At 46.5% G+C, this 24,086-nt stretch overlaps 1 protein-coding gene across 2 annotated transcripts in view; it reads right to left on the bottom strand.

Annotated features, from left to right (window-relative positions):
• Nucleotides 1–24,086, bottom strand: part of LOC145356898 (synaptotagmin-6-like) — a 261,394-nt gene that overhangs the window by 24,661 nt on the left and 212,647 nt on the right. For both annotated transcript variants that reach the window (XM_080209881.1, XM_080209883.1), the window contains exon 4: nt 440–560. In XM_080209881.1, the coding sequence (XP_080066007.1) occupies nt 440–560 (121 nt within the window). The remainder of the gene's footprint in view (nt 1–439; nt 561–24,086) is intronic.

The raw sequence follows: 24,086 nt of genomic DNA, 5'->3' as shown, positions 1-24,086 counted from the left end.
CAATTGGAGGTTAGAAATAAAGTATATATTTAAGTGAGTTTAATTTAATATTTAGTATGTAAGAAAGGGTAAAAACTCTGATTAGGTTCATGCTAAACGAGTTGTGTCTCTATTGTGCTTAGAGAGTTTACAACATGAAAAGTAAACAAGAGCTTGGAGAAAGAATGGGCTGTTGCTTAGTAACCAGGGTCACTAATTTACCTCAGTTCAGGACACACAGTTGGAACATTGCGAGCTGCCTTTTCCCTTTACAGATATGATAGCCGTGCATCTCTAACAGTTTCTGTTTGTATTCCAGCTCAAGTAGCAGAGGCGGAGTGAGCTGGAATAGAAGCAGAAACTTTTGGAGATGCACGGCCAAGCCTGGCTGCACAAGGTTTGACCCTGAAACTTTGAGGTTGATAAATACACAGCTTTTAAGATAATAGTGCACACTCACCAGAGTAGCCAGTGATGTCCATGGCTTTGAGATTCCTGCACTTGATGACAGTCAGTGTTAATCGTCCAGCAGTAGGCAGGTAGCAGAGAGAGAACATGATTTCCCCCAGGTCCACACTTTCCTTAAAATAGAGAAAAAAAGTTACATTAAGGTCAGGAGTTTGCAAGACTTCAATCATATTAAACAGACTGAATAAAGGGATTAAATGGTCAATATCAGACTTCATAAATGAGACTGCTTTCTCTTGATGCTAAATCCCAAAGATTAATGGTGGAATTTTCCATGCTGCCTATCACAGGAATCGTAGTGGGCGGGACACGGACCATGTAAAGGTCCGTTGATCTCGGGTGGGATTTTCTGGCTTTGGGGTGAATGTGGTCAGAAAATTGACTCTGGAAGTTTTGTTTGTTATGCCTGCATCTCCTGGCAACCAGCTGGGGATTAACCCGAAGTAAAAGTGTACTTTCTGCACTCACAACTCTCAGCTCATGTGAGACATCATTTCCTTCAGGAGCAGGAGGACGCCCCCTCAAGCTTGCTACACCATTTGATAAGACCATGATTATGGCCTCTACTTTCCTGTTGACCCCACACATTACCACCCACCCACACCCACCATCTCCCCTTCCCACCATCCCACATAACCCTTGGCTCCCTCGTCAATCACTTGAACCTCTCAAGGTGATCTGGCAACAGCCATAACCATTCCCTCTTGTGTTGGATCTGACTCCAGCCAGTGATAAGTCTTCTCCCAGTGAATCTATTGACTCCAATTTTGCTGGGTCTCCTTGATGCCACCTTCATTCAAATGTTCCACCGTGATGCCACCACCAAACACATCCTCCCCTCTCTCCCCCTGTAACATTCCCCAGGATCCATTCCCTCCGGGACACCCTAGTCCACTCCTCCATCACATCCCAACGCTTCACCCCCTATCCATGGCGCCTTAACCAGAGAATGTGCAATACCTGCCCCTTTTCTTTCTCCCTGCTCATCATCTAAGGACCTAAAAATTCCTTTTCGGTGAAGCAGTGTTTCACGTCCACCTCATTCAATCTGGTCTACTGCACTTGTTGCACCCAAAGCAGTCCATTCTACATCGGAGGGACCAAATGTAGACTGGGTGACCGCTTTGCTGAACACCTTTAGTCCGTCTGCAAGTAGCACCCAGACATCCTGCCCATTCGACACACCACCCTGCTCTCCTGTCCACGTGTCCGTCCTTGGCTTTTTGCAATGTTCCAGTGAACCCCAACGCAAACTGGAGGAACAGCTTTGGGCACCGGCTTCCGGTCTGAACAACGAGTTCAACAACTTCAGACTGTGAACTCTTTCCTCCATCTTCATCCCGTTTATCTTATTTAATTTTATTTCATTTTATCTTACTTGTTTATCATTTTAATTTTCTCCGTCATCTCATTTTGCCACTTTTTAAGAATTTCAGCTTTTTCCCGTAGCACTGACTGTCCTCCCCCCACCCACCCAAAGCCATCTGTTACCTTTTCCACATTGCCCTTTGTCACTCTGCTCACCTTTGCCCTGCCATTTACACATTCTGCTCGCTTAATGGCCGCTATTAGCGCCCTTCCTAACCATGATCTCCACCACTGACTTCCCCTTGGGGGGTGATTTTGTGCCTGCACATTCCACCTGCAGGTACCATGGCACAAGATCAAATTTCCTCCAGCAAGTTTCCGAGTTCCCATCTTCTTGGCCCCCTCGCTGGTGGACTGGTGTGAAACAAGTGTGGGATCGCAGAACGGTCATTTAAGTATATGAGCGTGTCAATAGCGAGCACTCTCTCTGGGACATTCCCCCACCACCCCCCCCCCCCCACCAGTTTGAATTCCTATTTTCCTGGCGTGAATGGGGGCACTTAGCTGACTCACCCAGCAACATTGCCAATATGCTACCAGTTTGAGTCATTGCTGTCATTTAGGGAAAAGATGACATCCAAACAGCGCACAGCAAGATCCCACAAACAGCAACAAGTCAAGTGACCAGTTTTAGCGAGGCTGGTGGGGTGGGGAGCGTAGCCAGGACATCGACAGGGTTGGCCCTCTCTTCTTTTAATAACACCATGGGGTATTTCTAAGCCCAGTTGAGAGGACTGAAGGGACCTGGGTTTAAACAGGTTATCCGAAGATAAGAAGCCCCCCCCCAGCTGTACTGCGCTGGGGTGGCTGCCTGGATTATGTGATCAAACTGCTACACTTGAGCCAATGACTTGGGTGAGAGTTCAGCCATACTGACTGGCCTCAGTACATGTTAGTGTGACAGCAAAAGGTGGGGGGGGGGGTGGAGAGATTGTGAACCAAGCACCAGCACACACCCCGGGGCAGTACTGAGGGAGTGGGCAACAGATTGTGACGTCACACTGGTGAATTGGTAGGCCTGGTTACCCACAGTGCACCAGCGAGCATCTACCATCATCATGATCACTAACCTCAATCTCAAATCAATACATTTTCCAACCACGCAACATAGCCCCAGTTGCTCACTCCTAGTCTCAGTAATGAACGCATCATTCAGTGAGGCGCCGAGCTACGCAGAGAGAGAAAGGTCCCAATTTCAATTCCTGCTGTTGACTAAACCAACTGATTAGTAACTACGCTCGGCTGCAGATGGTAAATCAAATACTTGCTGCCGGAACGGACGCCTGTGTGACTACGGAGCAAAGACAGAAGCAGGCTAGAGTTGAACCCTGTCCACCGTTTACTGTCCAGACTGAGATGTAAATGATGTTCACTAAATTGAGGTAAATACCATTGCTGCCATGGTAAAACCCAAGTGGAGAGTGAGGAATTAAGCTGAATTCCATTCTGTAACATGTATGGGATATATCTATAAGGAAGATATATAGAGGAAGGTGAATATTTCAAACTTAATGTGTTCAACATCACCGATCCCTCCTGTTGATCAATGCTATGTCCTATACACCATTCAGGAATTCACTATGTTGTGACATAGCAGTGTTATTCAGGGCTGTCCTACTAAAGTCCCATGTTAGAATCATACGGTACAGAAGAGGCCCTTCAGCCCATCGTGTTTGCACTGACAAGCAGGAAATGCCTGAACTCCCACCTAATTCCATCTACCAGCACTTGGCCCATAGCCTTGAATGTTATGATGTGCCAAGTACTCATTCAGATACTTTTTAAAGGATGTGGGGCAACCTGCCTCAACCACCCTTCCAGGCAATGCATTCCAAACCATCACCACCCTCTGGATAAAAAAGTCTTTCCTCACCCTCCTGAACCTCCTGCTCCTCACCTTGAACCTATGACCCCTTGTGACTGACCCTTCAACTAAGGGGAACAGCTGCTCCCTATCCACTCAGCCCATGCTTCTCATAATCTTGTACACCTCGATGAGGTCGCCCTCAGTCTTCTCTGCTCCAATGACAAACACCTCAAGCCTACCCAACCTCTCTTCACAACTTAAATGTTTTGTCCTAGGCCTGATATTAACAAGGAGGCACTCAATGAATGATGATATGGAATAGTGTAGGTTAGATGGGCTTTAGATTGGTTTCACAGGTCGGTGCAACATCGAGGGCCGAAAGGCCTGTACTGCACTGTAATGTTCTATGTTCTAAGCAGCATCCTGGTGAGTCTGCTCTGCACCCCCTCAAGTGCAATCACATCCTTCTTATAACATCCTTCTTATGACCAGAACTGCACACAGGACCCCAGCTGTGGTCTCACCAAAGTTCTATACAACTCCATCATGACCACCTTGCTTTTATAATCTATACCTTGATTGATAAAGATAAGTATCCCATATGCCTTTTTCACCACCCTACTGACATGCCTTCAGAGGTCTGTGGACAACACGTCAAATCCGGTTGTTCCACCAAACTTCCTAATGTCCTGCCACTTGTTGAGTGCTTCCTTGTCAAATTTGTCCTTCCAAAATGTGTCACCTCATACTTTTCAGGGTTAAATTTCATCTCTCACTTATCTGCTCATTTGACCAACTTGTCTATATCTTTCTGTACCCAAGACTCACTGTTAACCACCCCGCCAATCTTTGTGTCACCCGCAAACTTACTAATCTTACCCCCACATAGTCAGCAATGTCATTTATATAAATGATGAATAATAGGAGACTCAGCACAGATCTCTGTGTATGCGACTGGACATTGGCTTAAATGAGCTGGATACTAGAATCTTATATGTGTCCCACCATGCGTTCCCCCAATCTCCCAAAAACAGACTGACATGAGACCAGATATTGGTTCACAACAGTTGGGTGAACAAGGAAGGAATAATTGACCTTCTGTGGTCGCCTCACTGGAGATTCCTTCTTGTAGGAGCAGCTAGACAAGATCGCCCCAGTGATGTTGGTATTGGGGCAAAGCAGGTTTCGGGACCCCAGCTGCCTCTCCTCCTTTGAAAGGCTGGACAATTGGATCTCCCATCACCTACGTTCCTGCCAATTGGGCTGTTTGTGGCCCACCCCGCAAACACTACCCCACCCCCCTCCACCACTGTCCCTTTCACTCCCACCCCCAACCCCGCATCCCTCTCACCTCAGCTGCAATGGCCAACTTGCCATCAGCATCTCCTCTACCATCAGTAACTCTGCCCTTACCAGAAAACTTCTGCAGTCCGAAGGAAATTGGGGTTGTGAGGAGGAGCCGGCAAGATGGCACGGTCACAGTGGACACAGCCTTAAATTGTGGTGCAAACCTCAGAGCTCCGTCCCAGAGGGTTTTCACTGTAACTTCATTGCAGTGCTAATGTAAGCCTACTTGTGACACTAATGAATAAACTTAAACTGTAGTGTCAGATTTGGTCCCATTGGTTACACTCTTACCTCTGGGTTAGAAGATTGAGGGTGCAAGTTCCATTGAAGAGACTTCAGCACATGATTTAGGCTGACACCAGTGTTGAGTTGAGGGAGGACTGCAATGCCAACAGCAACAAGTTCAAACCCTGGCCTACATTGGACTCTACTCACAAACTGGGCCAAGAGGACAATCAGTGATATGTCAGTGAGACTGTTTATTTATTTTTTGGATCCATTTTCAGGTTTAACAGGGCTGTAACGACATTAATATAGATGTCCCGTGCACCCAACCCTACAGCCCCTCTCCCCGTCTCCTCCAGATCCCTCAGCCTGAGCTCCCGTGACGTTCCCGGTCCTGGTATTCTCCAACCAAGTAAAGGACAGGATCGGCCTCAGACAGGGTCCTTTACGCTGCAAATTCTTCCAGTTTTCCTGTGTGGTTTTCTTGCCCACAGCTGAGTTTCCTAAACAAGCTGCTTCTGCTGACTGCAGATAATGGCGCGACCGTTCTCTCAACGGGGGCACGGCCCCGAGGGGACAGAGAGAAGATGACTGATGACTGAACGGCAACCGACTGTGAAAGCGTTGGGTAATCATTTCTGGAATGCTTTTACACACAATTTCATCTCTGAGAGGGTCGGTGTGAATGTAGAAAACCGTAGCCATCAGCTCACAAAGCTGCCAACCACTCCATCGCACAATGAGAACTGATTAGAAGGTGGTATCATTAAGGTTAGACCTACCAGACCACAAGACGTGGTACAGTGGAGCCAAAACTCAGTCAGGGAGGATCACTGGCTCATAATAAGGCACCCCATGCTCAATAAACGTGACAGATTCACATCAACCACCAGTGATCTGCTGACTGAACTAAATGATTTATCTTGGTAAAACTGACAGGCTGTTTAGTTTCTGTTCACACACAGGCACACTTGCTTCTTTTCTGTGATGTCCCATTTGTTCAACTCTCTCTTATTAGCTGATTTCAACCGCCAGCTTCTGAGAATGATTTTAAGGACGGATTTTGAAATCCAGAAGGAATTTTGCACGGTGGATGCAATAAATTGAGAGCCACTTGATGAGGCTTCAAAGAAAACAAGAGTTTTATTGCCATTCACTACATATACAAATAGGTCCAAACATAATAACTATGCGACTGTGCACTGTGGCACAGTGGCACAGAGGTTAGCACAGCTACCTCACAGCGCCAGAGACCTGGGTTTGATTCTCGGTTTGGGTCACTGTCTACGTGATGTCTGCACGTTCTCCCTGTGTCTGCGTGGCTTCCCTCCAGGTGCTCTGGTTTAAGAACATAAGAAATAGGAGCAGGAGTAGGCCATCTAGCCCTTCAAGCCTGCCCCACCATTCAACAAGATCATGGCTGATCTGAAGTGGATCAGTTCCACTTTCCCGCTTTCTCTCCATAACCCTTAATTCCCTTGTCTATCAGAAACCTATCTACCTGTGACTTAAATATATTTAGCGAGGTAGCCTCCACCACATCAACAGGCAGAGAATTCCAGAGATTCACCACCCTTTTAATGAAGAAGTTCCTCCTCAACTCTGATCTAAACTGCACCCCGCTAACCCACCCCCCCACCCTTATTTTGAGGCTGTGCCCTCTAGTTCTGCTATCCTTTCTAAGCGGGAAGAATCTCTCTACCTCTACCCTATCTAGCCCCTTCATTATCTTATACGTCTCTATAAGATCCCCCCTCAACCTTCTAAACTCCAATGAGTACAGACCCAGTCTATTCAGTCTCTCCTCATAGACTAAGCTCCTCATATCCGGTATCAGCCTGGTGAACCTTCTCTGCACTCCCTCCAAGGCCAATATATCCTTTCACAAATGCGGCGACCAAAACTGCACACAGTACTCCAGTTGCAGCCTCAAACAGTGCTCTGTACAGTTGCAGCAAGACCTCCTTGCTGTTATAGTCTATCCCCCTTGCTATAAAGGCCAATGTGGTTTCCTTCCACAGTCCAAAAGACGTCCTGGTTGGGTACATTGGCCATGCTAAATTCTCCTTCAGAGTACCCGAACAGGCACCGGAGACCTTTTACCGCTAAGCGATCTGTATCCCTCTATTCCCTGTTAATTCATGTATCTGTAAAGATGCCTCTTAAACATTGCTATTGTAACTGCTTCCATCACCACCTCTGGCAGCACGTTTCTGAAAATGATCAATCTCTGTGTAAAAAAATTTGCCCCTCACATCTCCTTTAAACTTTCCCCCTTTTACCATAGATCTATGTCATATTGACATTTCTACCCTGGGAAAAAGACTCCATGCCATCTGTGCCTCTCATAATTTTGTAAACTTCTATCAGGTCACCCCTCAGCCTCCAACATTTGAGTGAAAACAAACCAAGTTTGACCACTCTTTTCTCATAGTTAATACCCTACAAACCAGGCAACATCCTGGTAAACCTGCACATCCTTCTGGCAGTGTGGCAACCAGAACTGTATGCAATACTCCAAATGTGGCCTAAGTAAATTCTATACAGCTGCAACATGACTTGTCAATTTTTATACTCTCTGCCCTGACCAATGAAGGCAAACATGCCATGCGGCTTCTTGGCCACTTTATCCAGTTGTGTTGCCACTTTTAGGGAACGGTGGACCTGTATGCTTAGATCCCTTTGTATGTTAATACTTCCAAGAGTTCTGTCTTTTACTGTATACTTGATTGTAATATATATAACTGTACACTTCCCTCCTGCAGTGGACCTTCCAAAACACATCACCGTGTATTTGTCCAGATTAAATTCCATCTGCCATTTCTCCGCCCAAGTCTCCAGCTTAATCTATATCCTGTTGTATCCTCTGGCAATCCACTACTATCCGCTATTCCATCAATTTTTGTGTTGTCTGCAAATGTACGAATCAGACCACCCACATTCTCTTCCAAATCAGTTATACACAACAGGGTCTGGCACTGATCCCTGCGGAACACCACAGATCTCCAGGCAGGAAAGTACCCTCATGTGACTTCACTTTCTGTATCAGCCTGCCATGACGGACCATGTCAAAGGTATTGCAGAGTCGATATGCATTCTTCCCCGGGGTCTCCCTGGCCACTCCCAAGAGTGCAGATTAGTAGGCGACAACAGGGCCTGTTGAACTTGACAACCAGGGCATTGACCAACCATCCTCCCTATCTCTGCATCAAGGCCTGGCCACCACACATAACTTGAGTTTATTCTGCTTTGTCCTAGATGTGAGTCTTACAGCTCTTGCAACTAAAGCTGTCTTCAATAACCCTAGCCCCCCACAACAAACCCGTCTTCACAAGTTATCTCCATCCTCTATTGTTGGTCAGCTTAAGCAGCTCAGACTTCTCATACCTCCCCCCACTCCCCTTGCAATACCATTTTGTTGACCTTTGATAATACTACGTCTCTTTCTGTCCATATCCTCCTGTGCTTCACTGGCAAGGACTCTATCACAGGCAGTGCCAGCACTATCTTTTGTGGAACAAGCGGTGATGCAACTGTCTTTGGCAGGGACATCTGCATTAGATATCTGTGCCCCTGGGCGATGCTGAAAGTATAATTGTACACGCCAGTAAGAAAGCCCACCTCTGCACACTTTGCAAAGCCATTGGTGGCATTGCGTTATCTTCTCTAATTAAGCCCAGAATGGCTTGCGTCCAAAATAATTGTAAAATTCTGAACATAAATGTAGCGATGGAACCTTTTAACTGTGTGTATGGTTGCCAAACTTTCCTTATCGATTTGGGAATATTTATTTTCCATCTCAGACAACTTCGAGGCAAAGGCCTTCCTGCTCCATCAGGCATTCTGTGGGACAAAACTGTTCCCATTCCATATGGTGATGGATTGCAAGTTACCACCAAGGGCTTGGTTGGATTGTAGAGCACCAATAATGCCGAAGATTGCAAAGCCTGTTTAAGTTTTGTGAATGCCTCTTTCTGGCCTTCTCCCCACCTGCATCGTTGATGTTTCATTAACAGTTGCTGGAGTGGGGCTAAGGTAATTGGTACATTTTGTAGAAAGCTATAGTTTACCATTCCGAAAAATGGCTTTAATTCACACCACCATGTATTTGCTGGCTGTGGAACCTCTTTTATGGCTTTTACTTTGTCTTCCAAAGGGTGCAAATCTTTTGTGTCCATCTAAATAGGCAATTTGTCTGCTTGGAACATTCCTCCCATTTCAGTATAACCCCTTCAAATCGCTTCAAACCTTACTCTAAGTTTGCCCTGTGTTCTCCAGGTATGGCTTTTGTAATTAGAACAGCGTTGAGATTAACCACTACATTCAGGATGCATCATAATAGATTTCCCAGTGTGTTGGAAAATAGCACATGCTGATGAGACTCCAAAAGACAAGCGTATATATTGATATAAACCCTTGTGAGTATTGATGTCACCAGTCTCTATGAGTCCTCATCCAATTCCAAATGCTGGGAGGCATCACTGTGGTCCAATCTGGTATATTCCAAACCTTCAGCTGGTTTTGCATAGACCTCTTCAATTTCAGGAATGGGCTCTCTGTCTATCTGGGCTCCTCTATTAACCGTCAATTCATAATCCCCACAAATTCTACAGTCTGATCCAATTTCTGCAATAGAAGCTATGGGTGAGGCCCACACTGAGAACTAAACAGGCTTTATGATACCCAAATCTTCTAGACTCTTAAGTTCCCCTTCAACCTTATGATGAAGCGCTTAAGGCATGGGGACAAGCCCTGAAAAATATTGGTGTTGCCTCTGGATTCAGATATATTTTAGCTCGAGCTCCCCTTATATGCTCTAATTTGGAATATTTATATGACAGCTCCTGAAAACATCCATCCCGCAGATTTAATAGGCGAGATCCCCCCCAAAATCATAGAATCCCACCCAAGATCAACGTACCTTTCCAATTTCCTGCCCCTTGCCAGCTATGATTCCCGTGGTGAGTAGAGTGGTAACATTTTGGCTAATATCTCTAACCATAAGAACATAAGAACATAAGAAATAGGAGCAGGAGTAGGCCATCTGGCCCTTCGAGCCTGCCCCGCCATTCAATAAGATCATGGCTGATCTGTCGTGGCTCAGTTCCACTTTCCCGCCCTCTCCCCATAACCCTTAATCCCCTCTCTTATCAAGAACCCATCAACCCGCTTCTTAAAAATATTTAGCGAGGCAGCCTCCACCACTTCAACGGGCAGAGAATTCCAGAGATTCACCACCCTTTGAGTGAAGAAGTTCCTCCTCAACTCCGTTCTAAACCGCCTCCCCTTTATCTTGAGGCTGTGCCCCCTAGTCCTACTGTCTTTTTTGAGCGGGAAGAGTCTCTCCACCTCTATCCTATCCATCCCATTCATCATCTTATACGTCTCAATGAGATCTCCCCTCATTCTTCTAAACTCTAACGAGTACAAGCCCAGTTTATTCAGCCTCTCCTCATAGCTCAATCCCCTCAACTCCCTCAACCAATTCAGTTTAATCTGCTTAAGCCAATCAGGCCACATTAAACAAGGCTGATGCCCGTTAATTACCAAAATAGATAACTGTGTTGACTGATCCTTGTGGGACACTGTGATTGATCCTGCCCCTAAAGTCTGCAGTGTTTCTCCAGTACACATTGACTATATAGACAACGGTTCCAGGCTAACGTAACCTCATTGGCCTGAGGCTTTTTTGAAGGTAATGAAATGCCTGCTCCCCTATGACTGTCTCCACAGGGGACACTTTACTCATTGGAGCTGTTTTGGGATAAATGATTTGAGTCCCTTGTTGGGTCCCTTAGCCAATTTCTTCATAGATGTTAAACTAACCAGTGTGGGGTTTTATTTTTGTATATTCTGTCCTGACAGAAGCACCATGCTTGTAAATTATTCCTTTTTGTTGCATCTGAAACACACATAACTCGGGAGTCATCACTGATAACAAACTTCTACTCTCGATGCTGCATCTCTTCTATTGGACTCTACAATACAGGGTGACCTTCATAACAGCTGTTTCCCGCCACAAGTGGTTTTACTTTAACAAAAAGAACGAAATACTGCGGAGGCCGGAATCTGAAACAAAAACAGAAAATGCTGGAAAATCTCATCGGGTCTGACAGCGTCTGTGGGGAGAGAATTGAGCCAACGTTTCGAGTCTGGATGACCCTTCCTCAGAGCCGAGGGCAAAGAGAACCGGCAGAGGTTTAAGCTATGAGGGTGCGGCAGGAGTTGGGTGGTGGAAAAGGACAAAGAGAATGTAAATGAAGGCTGGAAAGATGCTGAAAGTCTCCGTCAAGTGATCAGAATTTGTGATTGGCAAAAACGGAGGTATAGATGGTTAAAGGATTGCCTTAGGAATGGGGGTAAGGGGGGAAGGGTGGGGGGAAGAGGGGGGCAAGAAGGGGAGCTGGAATAGAAAGTGGAAAAATGGAGGTGAGAATGAAGGATGATAAAAATGTATTGGGATGAAACAAAATGAAACAAAATAAATGGAACTGGAGTGAAAGTGGAGGGGAGAGATTTTACATTCCCTTTGTCCAAGAACAGCAAACACCTCCCACCTTCTCCCCCCACCCCTCCACAACTCTCAACGTATAAATCTCCGCTGATTCCCTTTGCTCTCAACTCTGACGAAGGGTCAGCCCTGCTGAGATTTTCCAGCATTTTCTGTTTCTGTTGTTGAACCAGTTTACTTTGTTTGCTAAGCTTTGCCTTCCTAACATGCAATGTCACATGCTGTGATGGAGTTAATGCTTTGTTAATGCCTAACAGGGAATATAGGTTAAAATAAGTGTGGTTGAACAAAAGGTACAGAGAAAGGAAGAGTAGAACCAACTACATTTTTGTCATTTTTAACCGAATTAACATTCGTTTAATAGGTCCCTATAAAATGTAGTGTGTGAACAACCTTATGCTTAATATACACTTAATATTGGAGTCAAGATTGCTATTGGGAGAATTCTTGAGATTATGGTGAAAATAACAGGAATGAATGAGGAAATAAGGAAAGACTGTCTCTTATAGGATTAAATCCCATTTGTTTGTGTATTAACTGTTTCATGGTACTGTAATATTGTGAGATCAGTCATTGCTAACATTTTCAAAACATAACATCCTCCCTAGTTTCCTACAGACCACTTGAGAACTGAAAGCACTGCAGAGACCTGGAACATGGAGGCAAAACTGACAGAGACCTGGTGCATGGAGATGACAATGGCAGAATCCTGGGGCACTGAGGCTGCATTGGCAGAATCCTGGAGCTTGGAGGCATCACTCAAGGAAGCCTGGAGCGCTGATGCAACACTGGCAGAATCCTGGGGCACTGAGGTAGCAATGACAGAGGCTTGGAGCACCAACACAATGCTGGCAGAAAACTGGAGCACCGCAACATTACTGGAAGAGTCCTGGAGCGCTGAGGCAGCACTTGACGGAGCTTGGCGAACTGAGGCAACCCCTACAGAGCCCTGGAGCACGGGGGAAAGACTGGAAGGAGCCTGGAGATCTGAGGCAACATTGACAGAGTCCAGGCAAACTGAGGCAGCCATGGCAGAGGCCTCAGGAACAGAAGCAACACTGACCAAGTCCTGGGGCATTGAGCAAACAGTGAGAGAGGCCTGCACAGTGGAGGTCAAGGCAACACAGAAAGAGGTGCCAAGGCCTGAGACAGAGTGCTGGAGTGGTGAGGGCGCAAGAGCTGAAGCAACCCTGACTGATTCCTGGCGAGCTGAAGCAACACTAATGGAGTCAAGGGGCACTGAGGCAACACCAATAGAGTCCTGGAGTAAGGAGGCAACACCAACAGTGTCCTGGGGTAGTGAGGCAACACCAACAGTGCCCTGGGGTAGTGAGGCAACACCAACAGTGTCCTGGGGTAGTGAGGCAACACCAACAGTGTCCTGGGGTAGTGAGGCAACACCAACAGTGCCCTGGGGTAGTGAGGCAACACCAACAGTGTCCTGGGATAGTGAGGCAACACCAACAGTGTCTTGGGATAGTGAGGCAACACCAACAGTGCCCTGGGATAGTGAGGCAGCCCCAACAGTGTCTTGGGATAGTGAGGCAACACCAACAGTGTCTTGGGGTAGTGAGGCAACACCAACAGTGCCCTGGGGTAGTGAGGCAACACCAACAGTGCCCTGGGGTAGTGAGGCAACACCAACAGTGCCCTGGGGTAGTGAGGCAACACCAACAGTGTCTTGGGATAGTGAGGCAGCACCAACAGTGCCCTGGGGTAGTGAGGCAGCACCAACAGTGTCTTGGGATAGTGAGGCAACACCAACAGTGTCTTGGGATAGTGAGGCAACACCAACAGTGCCCTGGGGTAGTGAGGCAGCACCAACAGTGTCTTGGGATAGTGAGGCAACACCAACAGTGCCCTGGGGTAGTGAGGCAGCACCAACAGTGTCTTGGGGTAGTGAGGCAACACCAACAGTGTCTTGGGATAGTGAGGCAGCACCAACAGTGTCTTGGGATAGTGAGGCAACACCAACAGTGTCTTGGGATAGTGAGGCAACACCAACAGTGCCCTGGGGTAGTGAGGCAACACCAACAGTGCCCTGGGGTAGTGAGGCAACACCAACAGTGCCCTGGGGTAGTGAGGCAGCACCAACAATGTCTTGGGGTAGTGAGGCAACACCAACAGTGCCCTGGGGTAGTGAGGCAGCACCAACAGTGTCCTGGGATAGTGAGGCAACACCAACAGTGCCCTGGGGTAGTGAGGCAGCACCAACAGTGCCCTGGGGTAGTGAGGCAGCACCAACAGTGTCCTGGGATAGTGAGGCAACACCAACAGTGCCCTGGGGTAGTGAGGCAGCACCAACAGTGTCCTGGGGTAGTGAGGCAGCACCAACAGTGCCCTGGGGTAGTGAGGCAACACCAACAGTGCCCTGGGATAGTGAGGCAGCACCAACAGTGCCCTGGGGTAGTGAGGCAACACCAACAGTGCCCTGGGATAGTGAGGCAACACCAACAGTGCCCTGGGGTAGTGAGGCAACACCAACAGTGCCCTGGAGTAGTGAGGCAGCACCAACAGTGCCCTGGGGTAGTGAGGCAACACCAACAGTGTCTTGGGATAGTGAGGCAGCCCCAACAGTGCCCTGGGATAGTGAGGCAACACCAACAGTGTCTTGGGATAGTGAGGCAACACTGGAAGAGGCCTGTAGAAGGGAGTCAATGCCAACAGGATTCTGGGGAACCGAGACAGCACAGGAAAAGGCCTGGGGCACGGAGATAACATTGGGAGAGGTCTGGACCACCAATACAACACTGGAAGAATCCTGGACAACAGCAGAAGAGACCTGGGATATAGGGCCAATACTGGAAGAGGTTTGTCTTACTGACACAACACCGGTAGAGTCCAGAAACACTGAGCCAACGTTGGCAGAGATGTGGAACATGGAGGAATTAGAAGCTTGGAACATGAAGGCAGCACCACCAAGGCCTGGAAAATGGAGACAACAGCGACTGAAAGGTAGATCATGGAGACAGCTTTGGTGGAGACCTGGAATGCGAAAATCAAAGTGGTGTAGACCTGTAGCCTTTCAGTGTAGGAAGATCTGTAGTGTGGGGTCAATGCATTTTTAAAGTTATTGGTGTTTAAAACATTGACTGTTGGTGCCATCATTTTGAGAGGGAGTTTGGGAAAGAGGGAGTCACCATTTTGTTGGAAGTGTTTTGAATACAGAAGTGGTCCTGCTAAATGATACTAAGCACATGCAGCAACCAAAGGAGACCACGCCCAGCGTCCCTGAACTGTTTTTATATAAAGGATTCCTCCTTATCCTTAACCTCAATCGAGGTTTCAGTGCACTATTGAACTCAACATTCAAACTTGGGAGTTGAAGAAATCTCCACACACACCAACATTAGTTTTGTCTTTTAGTTTTTAAAAAGCGAATTCATGCAGTCCCTCCCCCGCACCCCCCCCCACTCCCCCCACTCTATTGCGCGAAGGAAAATAATGAAGCCACAAGTTGCTATGAAGCCACAAGTTGCTATGAAGCCACAAGTTGCTATGAAGCCACAAGTGCAGCTTACGTCAACCCATTAACAGTCAGTGCTGTTTAAAATGGGGAGATGAAGCTCTGATCTAGGCTGACAAATCAAACTGAATATAGACAACCCCACCTCCCCCACCACCCCCCCAGCAACTTTTAAAAGCACCTTTTACCCCTTTTGGATTTTATACAATCCAACATCAAACCCGAGAACAGAAACCTCCACCATTTATTGCAGCCAGTGTCAACATTTACCTTCAACATTCACAGAGTCCTTACAGTCCATAAGGAGGCCATTCAGCTCGTTGAGTCTGCACCGACCACAATCCCACCCAACCCCCTATTCCCGTAACCCCTCATATGTACCCTGCTAATCCCCCGGGTACTAGGGTCAATTTCATGGCCAAACTACCGAGCCCGCAATATCCTTGGAGTGTGAGAGGAAACCGGAGTACCCGGAAGAAACCCATGTAGACGTGGGGAGAATGCGCAAACTCCGCACAGATAGTGACCCGAGGTCGGAATCGAACCCGGGTCCCCGGTGCTGTGAGGCAGCAGTGCTAACCACTGTGCCACCGTGCCACCCACTCCTTCGTTTTGATCTCAGAACAGCACCCAGCCATGTGTTAACCAGTAATGCCACTCACTAGGATGACCCACATGAGATTATCAATTTATGCTGCATTAAACAGTACCTGTGTTTATAAAGTCAATGAAACAGCTCAGCACCAATCAAGAGAAAATATCTTCCATGATTTAATGATCAATTATAACTTCATTATTTCCCATGTTTTCCGATCCCAAACATCTGAGAAATTACAGAGCCAGGGTCTGAAAGCTGGTACATTCTGTCCAAATAGATTCAGATTCAGATGGTCACTTTCCGATCATGGTCATGCCAATTATAAATTGTATCCAATATGTATAAAGTCTTTCACCTCATAAAACAAATCCTCTGCTTCTCCCTGAAGATGATCATGGCTGGATTTTAGTTTTTCAGCTGAGTACTCAATCGCCAAACCTGGACAGACAATTCATAGAAACTCTACAGCGCAGAAAGCGGCCATTCGGCCCATCGAGTCTGCACCAACCACGATCCCACCTAGGCTCTACCTCCATATCCCTACACATTTACCCACTAATCCCTCCAACCTACACATCTCAGGACACTAAGGGGCAATTTTAGCATAGCCAGTCAACCTAACCCGCATATCTTTGGACTGTGGGAGGAAACCAGAGCACCTGGAGGAAACCCACGCAGACACGGGGAGAATGTGCAAACTCCACACAGGCAGTGATCCAAGCCGGGAATTGAACGCAGGTCCCTGGAGTTGTGAAGCAGCAGTGCCAACCACTGTGCTACCGCGCCACTCTGAAGTAGTGACCAACTAATACAGCTATTCACAGCGACAGAACCCTGGGATCTAAGGCTGGAGCGCGCAGCCAATGAGTTGGTCAGAAAGACATTCAGGGTTTTGTGGTGCTACCAATCGGTCTCCCCACCCCATCTGGGGGACAGTCTGACTGGGGTTAATGAAGGTCAGAGCAAGGTAAGGTGTCACCAAGGCAAGGAGTTGGGGAGGGGCAGAGTGAGTAGCATGGGTTGGCGATAGAGGGAAAGGGGGTAAATGATGGAAGGGAGGTCAGCTAGGGTAAGGCGGGGGAGTTCAATCCTGAGGAAGTGTTGCGAAAGATGTGTGGGATAAGTGAATTGGCCATGCTAAATTGCCCCTTAGTATCAGGGGGACTAACTAGGGTAAATGCATGGGGCTATGGGGATAGGGACTGGGTGGGATTGTGGTCAGTGCAGCCTCAGATGGGCTGAATGGCCTTCTTCTGCACTGTAGGATTCAATGAAATCGATGATTCTATGAAATCTATGAATTGGGGATGGAGAGGAAATCGGGTTTGACCTGGAGAAAGACGGATCAGTTGAGGGGAGGGATGCTAATCAAGGTAAGAGGAAATGGCAGGGGGGTAATCTGGGGAAAAATGGGGCTAATCAGGAAGGCATGTTATTCAAAGTTGAGGGGATGGCACGATAGATCGGGGCAGGGGGAAGAGGAGCAATCATGCGGGAACAGTTGTCAACTGCGGATGAGGGAGCTGGTTGATTGCAGGAAGCATGGAGGATGGACTGATAGAAGGAAATGCTTGGTCAGGTGAGAAGATGGGGAATCGATCAGGATGAGGATTCAGCGGGAACAGGGGGTAACAATTGGGTCAGCAAATGGCCCTAGGGGGAGGGAGGAGTTCACACTGGGGGATGGTTGGAGGGTCCTACTGAGGGAAAAGTTTGGAAGCTTGCTGGTGGGGTCAAAGGCCTCAGGAGGAAGGTCAGCGGCTAGGCACCAATTGCAAAGGGTCGTCAGGCAGGATGTAACTGGACAGGGTCCTGGTGGGACCACACCTGGAGTACTGTGTGCAGTTTGAAGTCCTTATCTGAGGATTGCCGTAAACAATAGATAAGGATCATGGGTGGAGGGGGGACTGGTAATGTTAAAATGGCGGCACGGGCTTGTTGGGCCGAAGGGCCTGTTTCCCAGGCTGTTTCTGTTCTTTGTTCTTTGAAAGATGTCCTCGCTACAGAGGAAGTGCAACTATTCCTGGGATGGCAGGTCTGTCGTACGAGGAGAGACTAATTTGGTTAAGATTATATTCACTGGAGTTTAGAGGAGTGAGAGAGGATCTCATAGAAGCTTTTAAAATTCTAACAGGGTTAGACAGCGTAGGTTCAGAAAGAATGTTCCCGATGGTGGGGGAGTCCAGACTAGGGGTCATAGTTTGAGGATAAGAGGTAAACCTTTTAAACTTGCCACATATTAACATTCGTCACTTCTTGTCCGACAGATAACTAAAACCACTGCAGATCAATCTTTCATACAATGTATAGTGACAATTATTGTTCTAATTTCAAATTAAAATCCTCCTGAATCCCAGTCATGTACACAATATGACGTCAAGTGCCAATTTTATTAGGTAGAAATCTTAATGTATCGCACTTAACAGGATTCAGTAACTAAAAACTTCTCTACATTATTAGATTCAGGGTAAATGTAAATCTCACAGATTTCATCAAATACACTTCTGTTGATGTTTGCCAGCATGAAACCTGCCATTAGTGACTGTTGCTATATTGACAGTCTGTTTTTACTGACTCTAATCTGTCAGAATGGTACCTGCTGTTACTGAGTGCCAGACCATATTGTTCAACAAATCAAAGCAACAGCAGAACTGAAAAGACTGGAAACACTCAGCAGGGCAAGTGGGTTCTTTTTTTGAAATATAAAGTTAGGTCATTAGATCAGTGTCAGAACTGGGTTTAACTAAGCGTTACATTGGAATTAAAATTTTAGTGAATTGAATAAATGCAATCTCTTTAATCTTTCAAAACTTTTACCAATCAGTGATTCAGTCCATTACTGACGTTGTAAAAAAAAGATCAGACGCACAGGAACCTCAGTAAATCTGCTGGCGTTGCTCAGTTAAGTTTGGCAGGATGTGCGTTAGTCAGTGGAATAGAATCTCGATGGATGGATAAAGGTATCTGAGCCACGTGGCTGATAGTCAAGCTGTGAAGATGAGAATGTACCCTGGTGTGTTAACATTAAGAAGTAATTAGTTGGGAACTAGGTTTTTATCCAACTGAGGGGAGTGAAGATTGACAGAATGGACTGCTTGATGAAGGATGTGTTCAGTGGGAGCCAACTGAGTGGGACAGACTTAAAAGTAGCATCAAGTTACCAAATCTAGTCACTACATTCAAACAGAAAGCAAATTAACTTTCTCCCCACAAAGTGAAAAGAGAAAGGAAGATTGAATTGCCTTATTATTTGAAAAACTAGAATCAGATAGAATCATGAAGTGATATAGCACAGAAAGAGACCATTCGGCCCATAGTACTATGTCAGTTCTTTTGTAGAGCTATCCAATTAATCCCACTCCCCTTCTCCTTTGTCATGGCCTCTATGTATTCTATATAATACAAAGATATTTTACCTTTCAAGAATTTATCCAATCTCTTTTCAATGTTAATACTAAACCTGCTTTCACTGCTCTTTTAGACAGTGCATTCCAGATAGCAACATAAAACATGAGAGCATAAGAACTAGGAACAGGATTAGGCCATCTGGCCCCTCGACTAGCTCCGTCATTCAATAGGATCATGGCTGATCTATTTGTGGACTCAACTTCTGTATGTAAAACAAAAATCCTTCCTTGCGTCGCTTCTGGTTCTAGATTGCACCTTGTGCTTTTCCATAACTATCTAATGATTAGTATTCCCCAAATGCTCCCCTCTGAAAAATGTTCCACGTCTCCATTTCATTCCCCAGAACTAGATCTCGCATTATTTCTTTCCTTGGGCTTGAAGCGCACTGCATAGGAAAAGTCTTGTGCACTTTCCTTGTTGCTTTTCACAATGTGTAAGTTCAAACACTGGGACCCATTTTAGATGTGACCTCAGCTGTCCTCACAGGTACATTGTCCAGAGGGAAACATTGGACCGCGTGAGCAAGAGTGACATATCCTTCTTCATGTTGGAAGTCTTTTTGCTGCTTTGTTTCTTATTGAAGAGCCCATCCATTCTCAAATGCTACAAAGCTTTTGTAAGAAAAGCCTGAAGGATTGTAGCTTCACAGTTCATCACAATTTGATGAAAACCAACCTGCCAGTGGCACCAGTCCCCACTATTATTTGATCATGGCCCAATTTGTAAAGACAGTTGCGCAGGTCATTGGTACAAATACCAATGGCGATTGACAGAGAGGTTGCTGAGTTAGGAGAGAATGGAAGAGTTTCTGGGAGGCTAAGTTCATTCTAATTGTTATTATTTCAGCCAGTGGTTGGCTTTGATTGTAGGAACGGAAATTAGGGAACAACTATCCACAAGATTTCAAAATAATTATAGTGAGACAAAAATGGACACTTCTTGTCTCAGAGGGAAAGTTCCGACAGTTACTTAATAAATCTGCTGGCAAAGATTGTCCAAAGATGGAGCTTAACTCAAACGATCGACAGAATATGCTGCTTTAAAGGATAGCACTAACTGGCACTGCAGGATTTAGGGCAGGTCATGAGGGGGCCTCATTAACAGTGAATACATTGCTTCTCCAGGATGTCAGGGGATTGTTTAGTCATTCCTCCTGCACAGATTGCAAACCTCAAGTCAAGAATAGACTTCAAACACTCCAAGTGCCAGCAGCACTAATCACACTGATCTACTAAATCATTAACTACGCTGCAGTGTTAACAACCCGAGCGACTTCACCTCAAACCTGTCCACTTTCAACCTCCCCCTCCAGGTTAACTCATAACTGAAAACAGTTTGGCGGGTCAAACTGGGTCATTTATCGATGTACTTAACCCTGCCTAATTTTACTTCTGAACTTTATCCATCTCTCTCTATCTCTCTTATCTATTGATTCATACTTTTAGCACAAACGTAATGGTAAGGATCCTGCAGTCTATTGAAGTGCAGCATGAGGTTTTGTCCTGCAGAGGGCAACATCTGTACCTGTGACCAAGAAACTCTGGGTTTGAATCCCACCCTGTATATACCTCTCATAATTTTATGAACTTCTATCAGGTCGCCCCTCAGCCTCCGTCTTTCCAGGGAGAACAATCCCAGTTTATTCAATCTCTCCTCACACCCAATATCCTCCATACCAGCCTACATCCTGGTAAATCTTTTCTACACGATCTCCACAGCCTCCAAATCCTGTAGACATTATGGCTGGAATTCTCCCAACCCACCTGAAACTGGAATTCTAGCGGGGGTGGGGGGGGAGGGGTTGGGGGGGAGGGGTGCGGACCATGTAAAGGTCCATCGAAGTCAGGCGGGAGTCTCCAGTTTTCAGGCCAGCGTGGCTGAAGAATCTCCCCCCCCACCCATAGCATTGAACACTAACACTGAGGAACGTAAGTGGAGGGGATATGCAGAGATACCAGCCACAATCTTCCTTCGGGACAGGATTGTCCCAGAGGAATGGATGGGTACAAATGCTACACCCTTGTACCAAAAAGTGGGTGCAGGATCAGCGTAGTAATTACAGGCCAGTCAGCTGAACATTGCCGATGGAACGTTTCCAGCATCAATTACTTGGGAGAAAAGTTAACAGCCACCTAAACAAGCATCGATCAATAGAGGAGAGCCAGAACTTGTTAAGAGGATGTTAGGTGTGACTATGACCGAGTTTTTCTTAATGAGATCATCAGGAGGATAGCTACATCTGGGCTTTCAATCGGTGTTTATGAATAATGATCTCAATGAACTCGAACCCAAAGAGGCAATAACAGCAAGGATTAAAAATTGACTGAGTGGTAGAAAGCGGGGAGTTATATCCTCCAATTTGGAGGGAAGTGTACAGAGCCACGTAAGGAGCATAAGGCCTCCTTCTGCACTACAGGGATTCTACGATAAGATCGTAGGGTTTAAGAACAGATGATTTGGCCCATTGAGCCTGCTCCATCATTTAATAAGATTGTGACTGATCGGGTTGTTGTCTGAACCACTTTCCTGTCAGCTTTGCAAACCCTCGATTCCCTCATGTATCAAAATTCTATTCAACTCTCCCTTGAATGAATTCAATGAACCAGCACCCCCTGCTGTCTGGGAAGAGAATTCCACAGATTAACAGCCCTCTGAGAGAAACGAATTCTCTCACCTTCATCTTAAACCATGCCTCATGGTTCCCTCACACGTGGAAACATCTTCCCAGTAACTTCCCTATCACATTCCCTCACGATCTTACAGGTTTCAATAAGATCAACATTTTCCAGCTGCACTCACTCCAAAACCATAACATCTTGCATCCCGCCCGAGATCTAAGGACCTTTGCATGGTTTCGCCCCTCCCCACCCCCCTTCACCCCCTACCCTTGCCACTGCCTGCTCCAATTCCCATGGCAGGTGGAATGGGAAAATTACCCCCTCCCCTAGTGTGTCTCGGCCCCAAATCGATCAACCTTTCCTCAGATGGGGAGCCCATCATCCCAGGAGAGACAGCCCGTTGTCAAATAACTAAAACCTTGTTCAAGGAGTTAGGTTTTAGGGGCTGTGTTAAAGAAAGGAAGTGAGGTAGGGATGTGTAGGGAGGGTAAACCAGAGCTTAGAGGCTAGGCATCTAAAAGCATGGCCTTGAAGGTGGAGCAAGTATCTTAGGGATACACGGAATTAGAGGAATATGGATATCTAGGAAGGTTGTAGGGCTGGAAGAGGTGACAGAGATAGGGAGTAGCGAGGCAATGGAGGGATTTGAAAATAAGGATAAGAGTTTTAAAAGCAATTGCTTGATCAAGGACCAGTGTAGTTCAGTGAACACAGGAGTGAGAGGGGATTGTAACTTGCTCTGAGTTAGGACACAGGCAGCAGATTTTGGGATGTTCTCAGGCTTCTGGAGGGTGGAATGTGTGAGACCAATGTGTTGGAATAGTTGAGGTAATTAACGAATGAAGGTTTCAGCAGCAGATGACAGGAGGCAAAGTCAGGCAATGGAATATATTGTTAATATAAGTTATTATGTTAATGGAAATAGTGGCAACACAAATGGGAACTCGGAAGCTCACCTCAAGATTAGGTCGAGTTCAAGCCCACACACAGATCAGTCTAATCATAAACTGTTGCCAAGGAGAGGGATGGAGTTGGTAACTGGGGAACAGAATTTGGAATGAGGACAAATAACAATGGATGGGATTTTCCTTCCACGCTTGCCCCAAGACCAGAAAATCCTGCCCGAGATCAACGTACTTCTGTATGGCCTGACCCCCGTCTCCCACTATGATTCCCATGGTGGGCGGGACAGGAAAATTCCACCCAATGTCTTTGGATTCTCAATATTTAATGGGGGATATTTCTGCTCATCCAGTACTGGATGTTGGACAAACAGCCTGAATATGAGGGGATTTACATCTCTCTGCAACAGTAGCACGGTAGCACAGTGGTTAGCACCGCTGCTTCACAGCTCCAGGGACCTGGGTTCAGTTCCCGGCTCGGGTCACTGTCTGTGTGGAGACTGCACGGTCTCCTCGTGTCTGCATGGGTTTCCTTTGGACTGTTTCCTCCCACAGCCCAAAGATGTGTGGGTTAGGTTGATTGGCCATGATAAATTGCCCCTTAGTGCCCTGAGATGCGTAGGTTAGAGGGATTAGCAGGTAAAACATGTAGGGATATGGGGGTGGGGCCTGGGTGGGATGGTGGTCGGTGCAGACTCAATGGGCCGAAGGGCCTCTTTCTGCACTGTAGTGTTCTATGATCTATAATGCTGATGATAAGGTCCAATGGGAGCAGAAGAAATGTTGCTTCATGTTTCAGCTGTAGGCCTCATCTTGGAATCCATTGACCAGATTTCTTGGAATGGACGGCATCCAGATGCTGGGTTATGGACGCTTTGAGTGGGATTTTCCAGCCCTTCCCATTGCAGGTCTTCCAGTCCTGCTGAAATTGACCCCTGCCACGGGTTCCTTGGCGGTGGGATGGGCAAGCCATGCAAAGTGGCATGGGGCCAAAAGATTGCCATTGTCCACCATCCCGTTGGTGGACAATGGTAATCTGCCTTTGCCATGGAAAATCCCGCCATGGTGGGGGGAATGCTGGAAAACTCTGACCTTTGTTTTGCAATAACATAAATGGGGGTTTTCCACTGGGAAATGTTGCTTATTGTGAATATCCAGAACATGGAGTGATTGAGGCAAAATGCTCACCCATCCAAAATCTTCCGAGCGTGAATTTCTCATCCTACTGGAATTCAGGAAGGATTACTTCCAACAAAATATGCCTTCAGCCACTTGTCGTGATTTTTCTCTCAACAAACTAAACACAAGTTTGCCAGACACCACTTTGCATAAACAATGTCCTTCAACATTTCCCAATATTCCCAGCGTGGAATTATATCCAACCCAGGC

The sequence above is a fragment of the Carcharhinus amblyrhynchos genome, chromosome 22, assembly GCF_965287045.1.
Source record: "Carcharhinus amblyrhynchos chromosome 22, sCarAmb.v2.hapA, whole genome shotgun sequence".
Taxonomy (NCBI): Eukaryota; Metazoa; Chordata; class Chondrichthyes; order Carcharhiniformes; family Carcharhinidae; genus Carcharhinus; species Carcharhinus amblyrhynchos.
The sequence above is the reverse complement of the archived record's forward strand: the minus strand, read 5'-3'. Positions and strand labels throughout refer to the sequence as shown.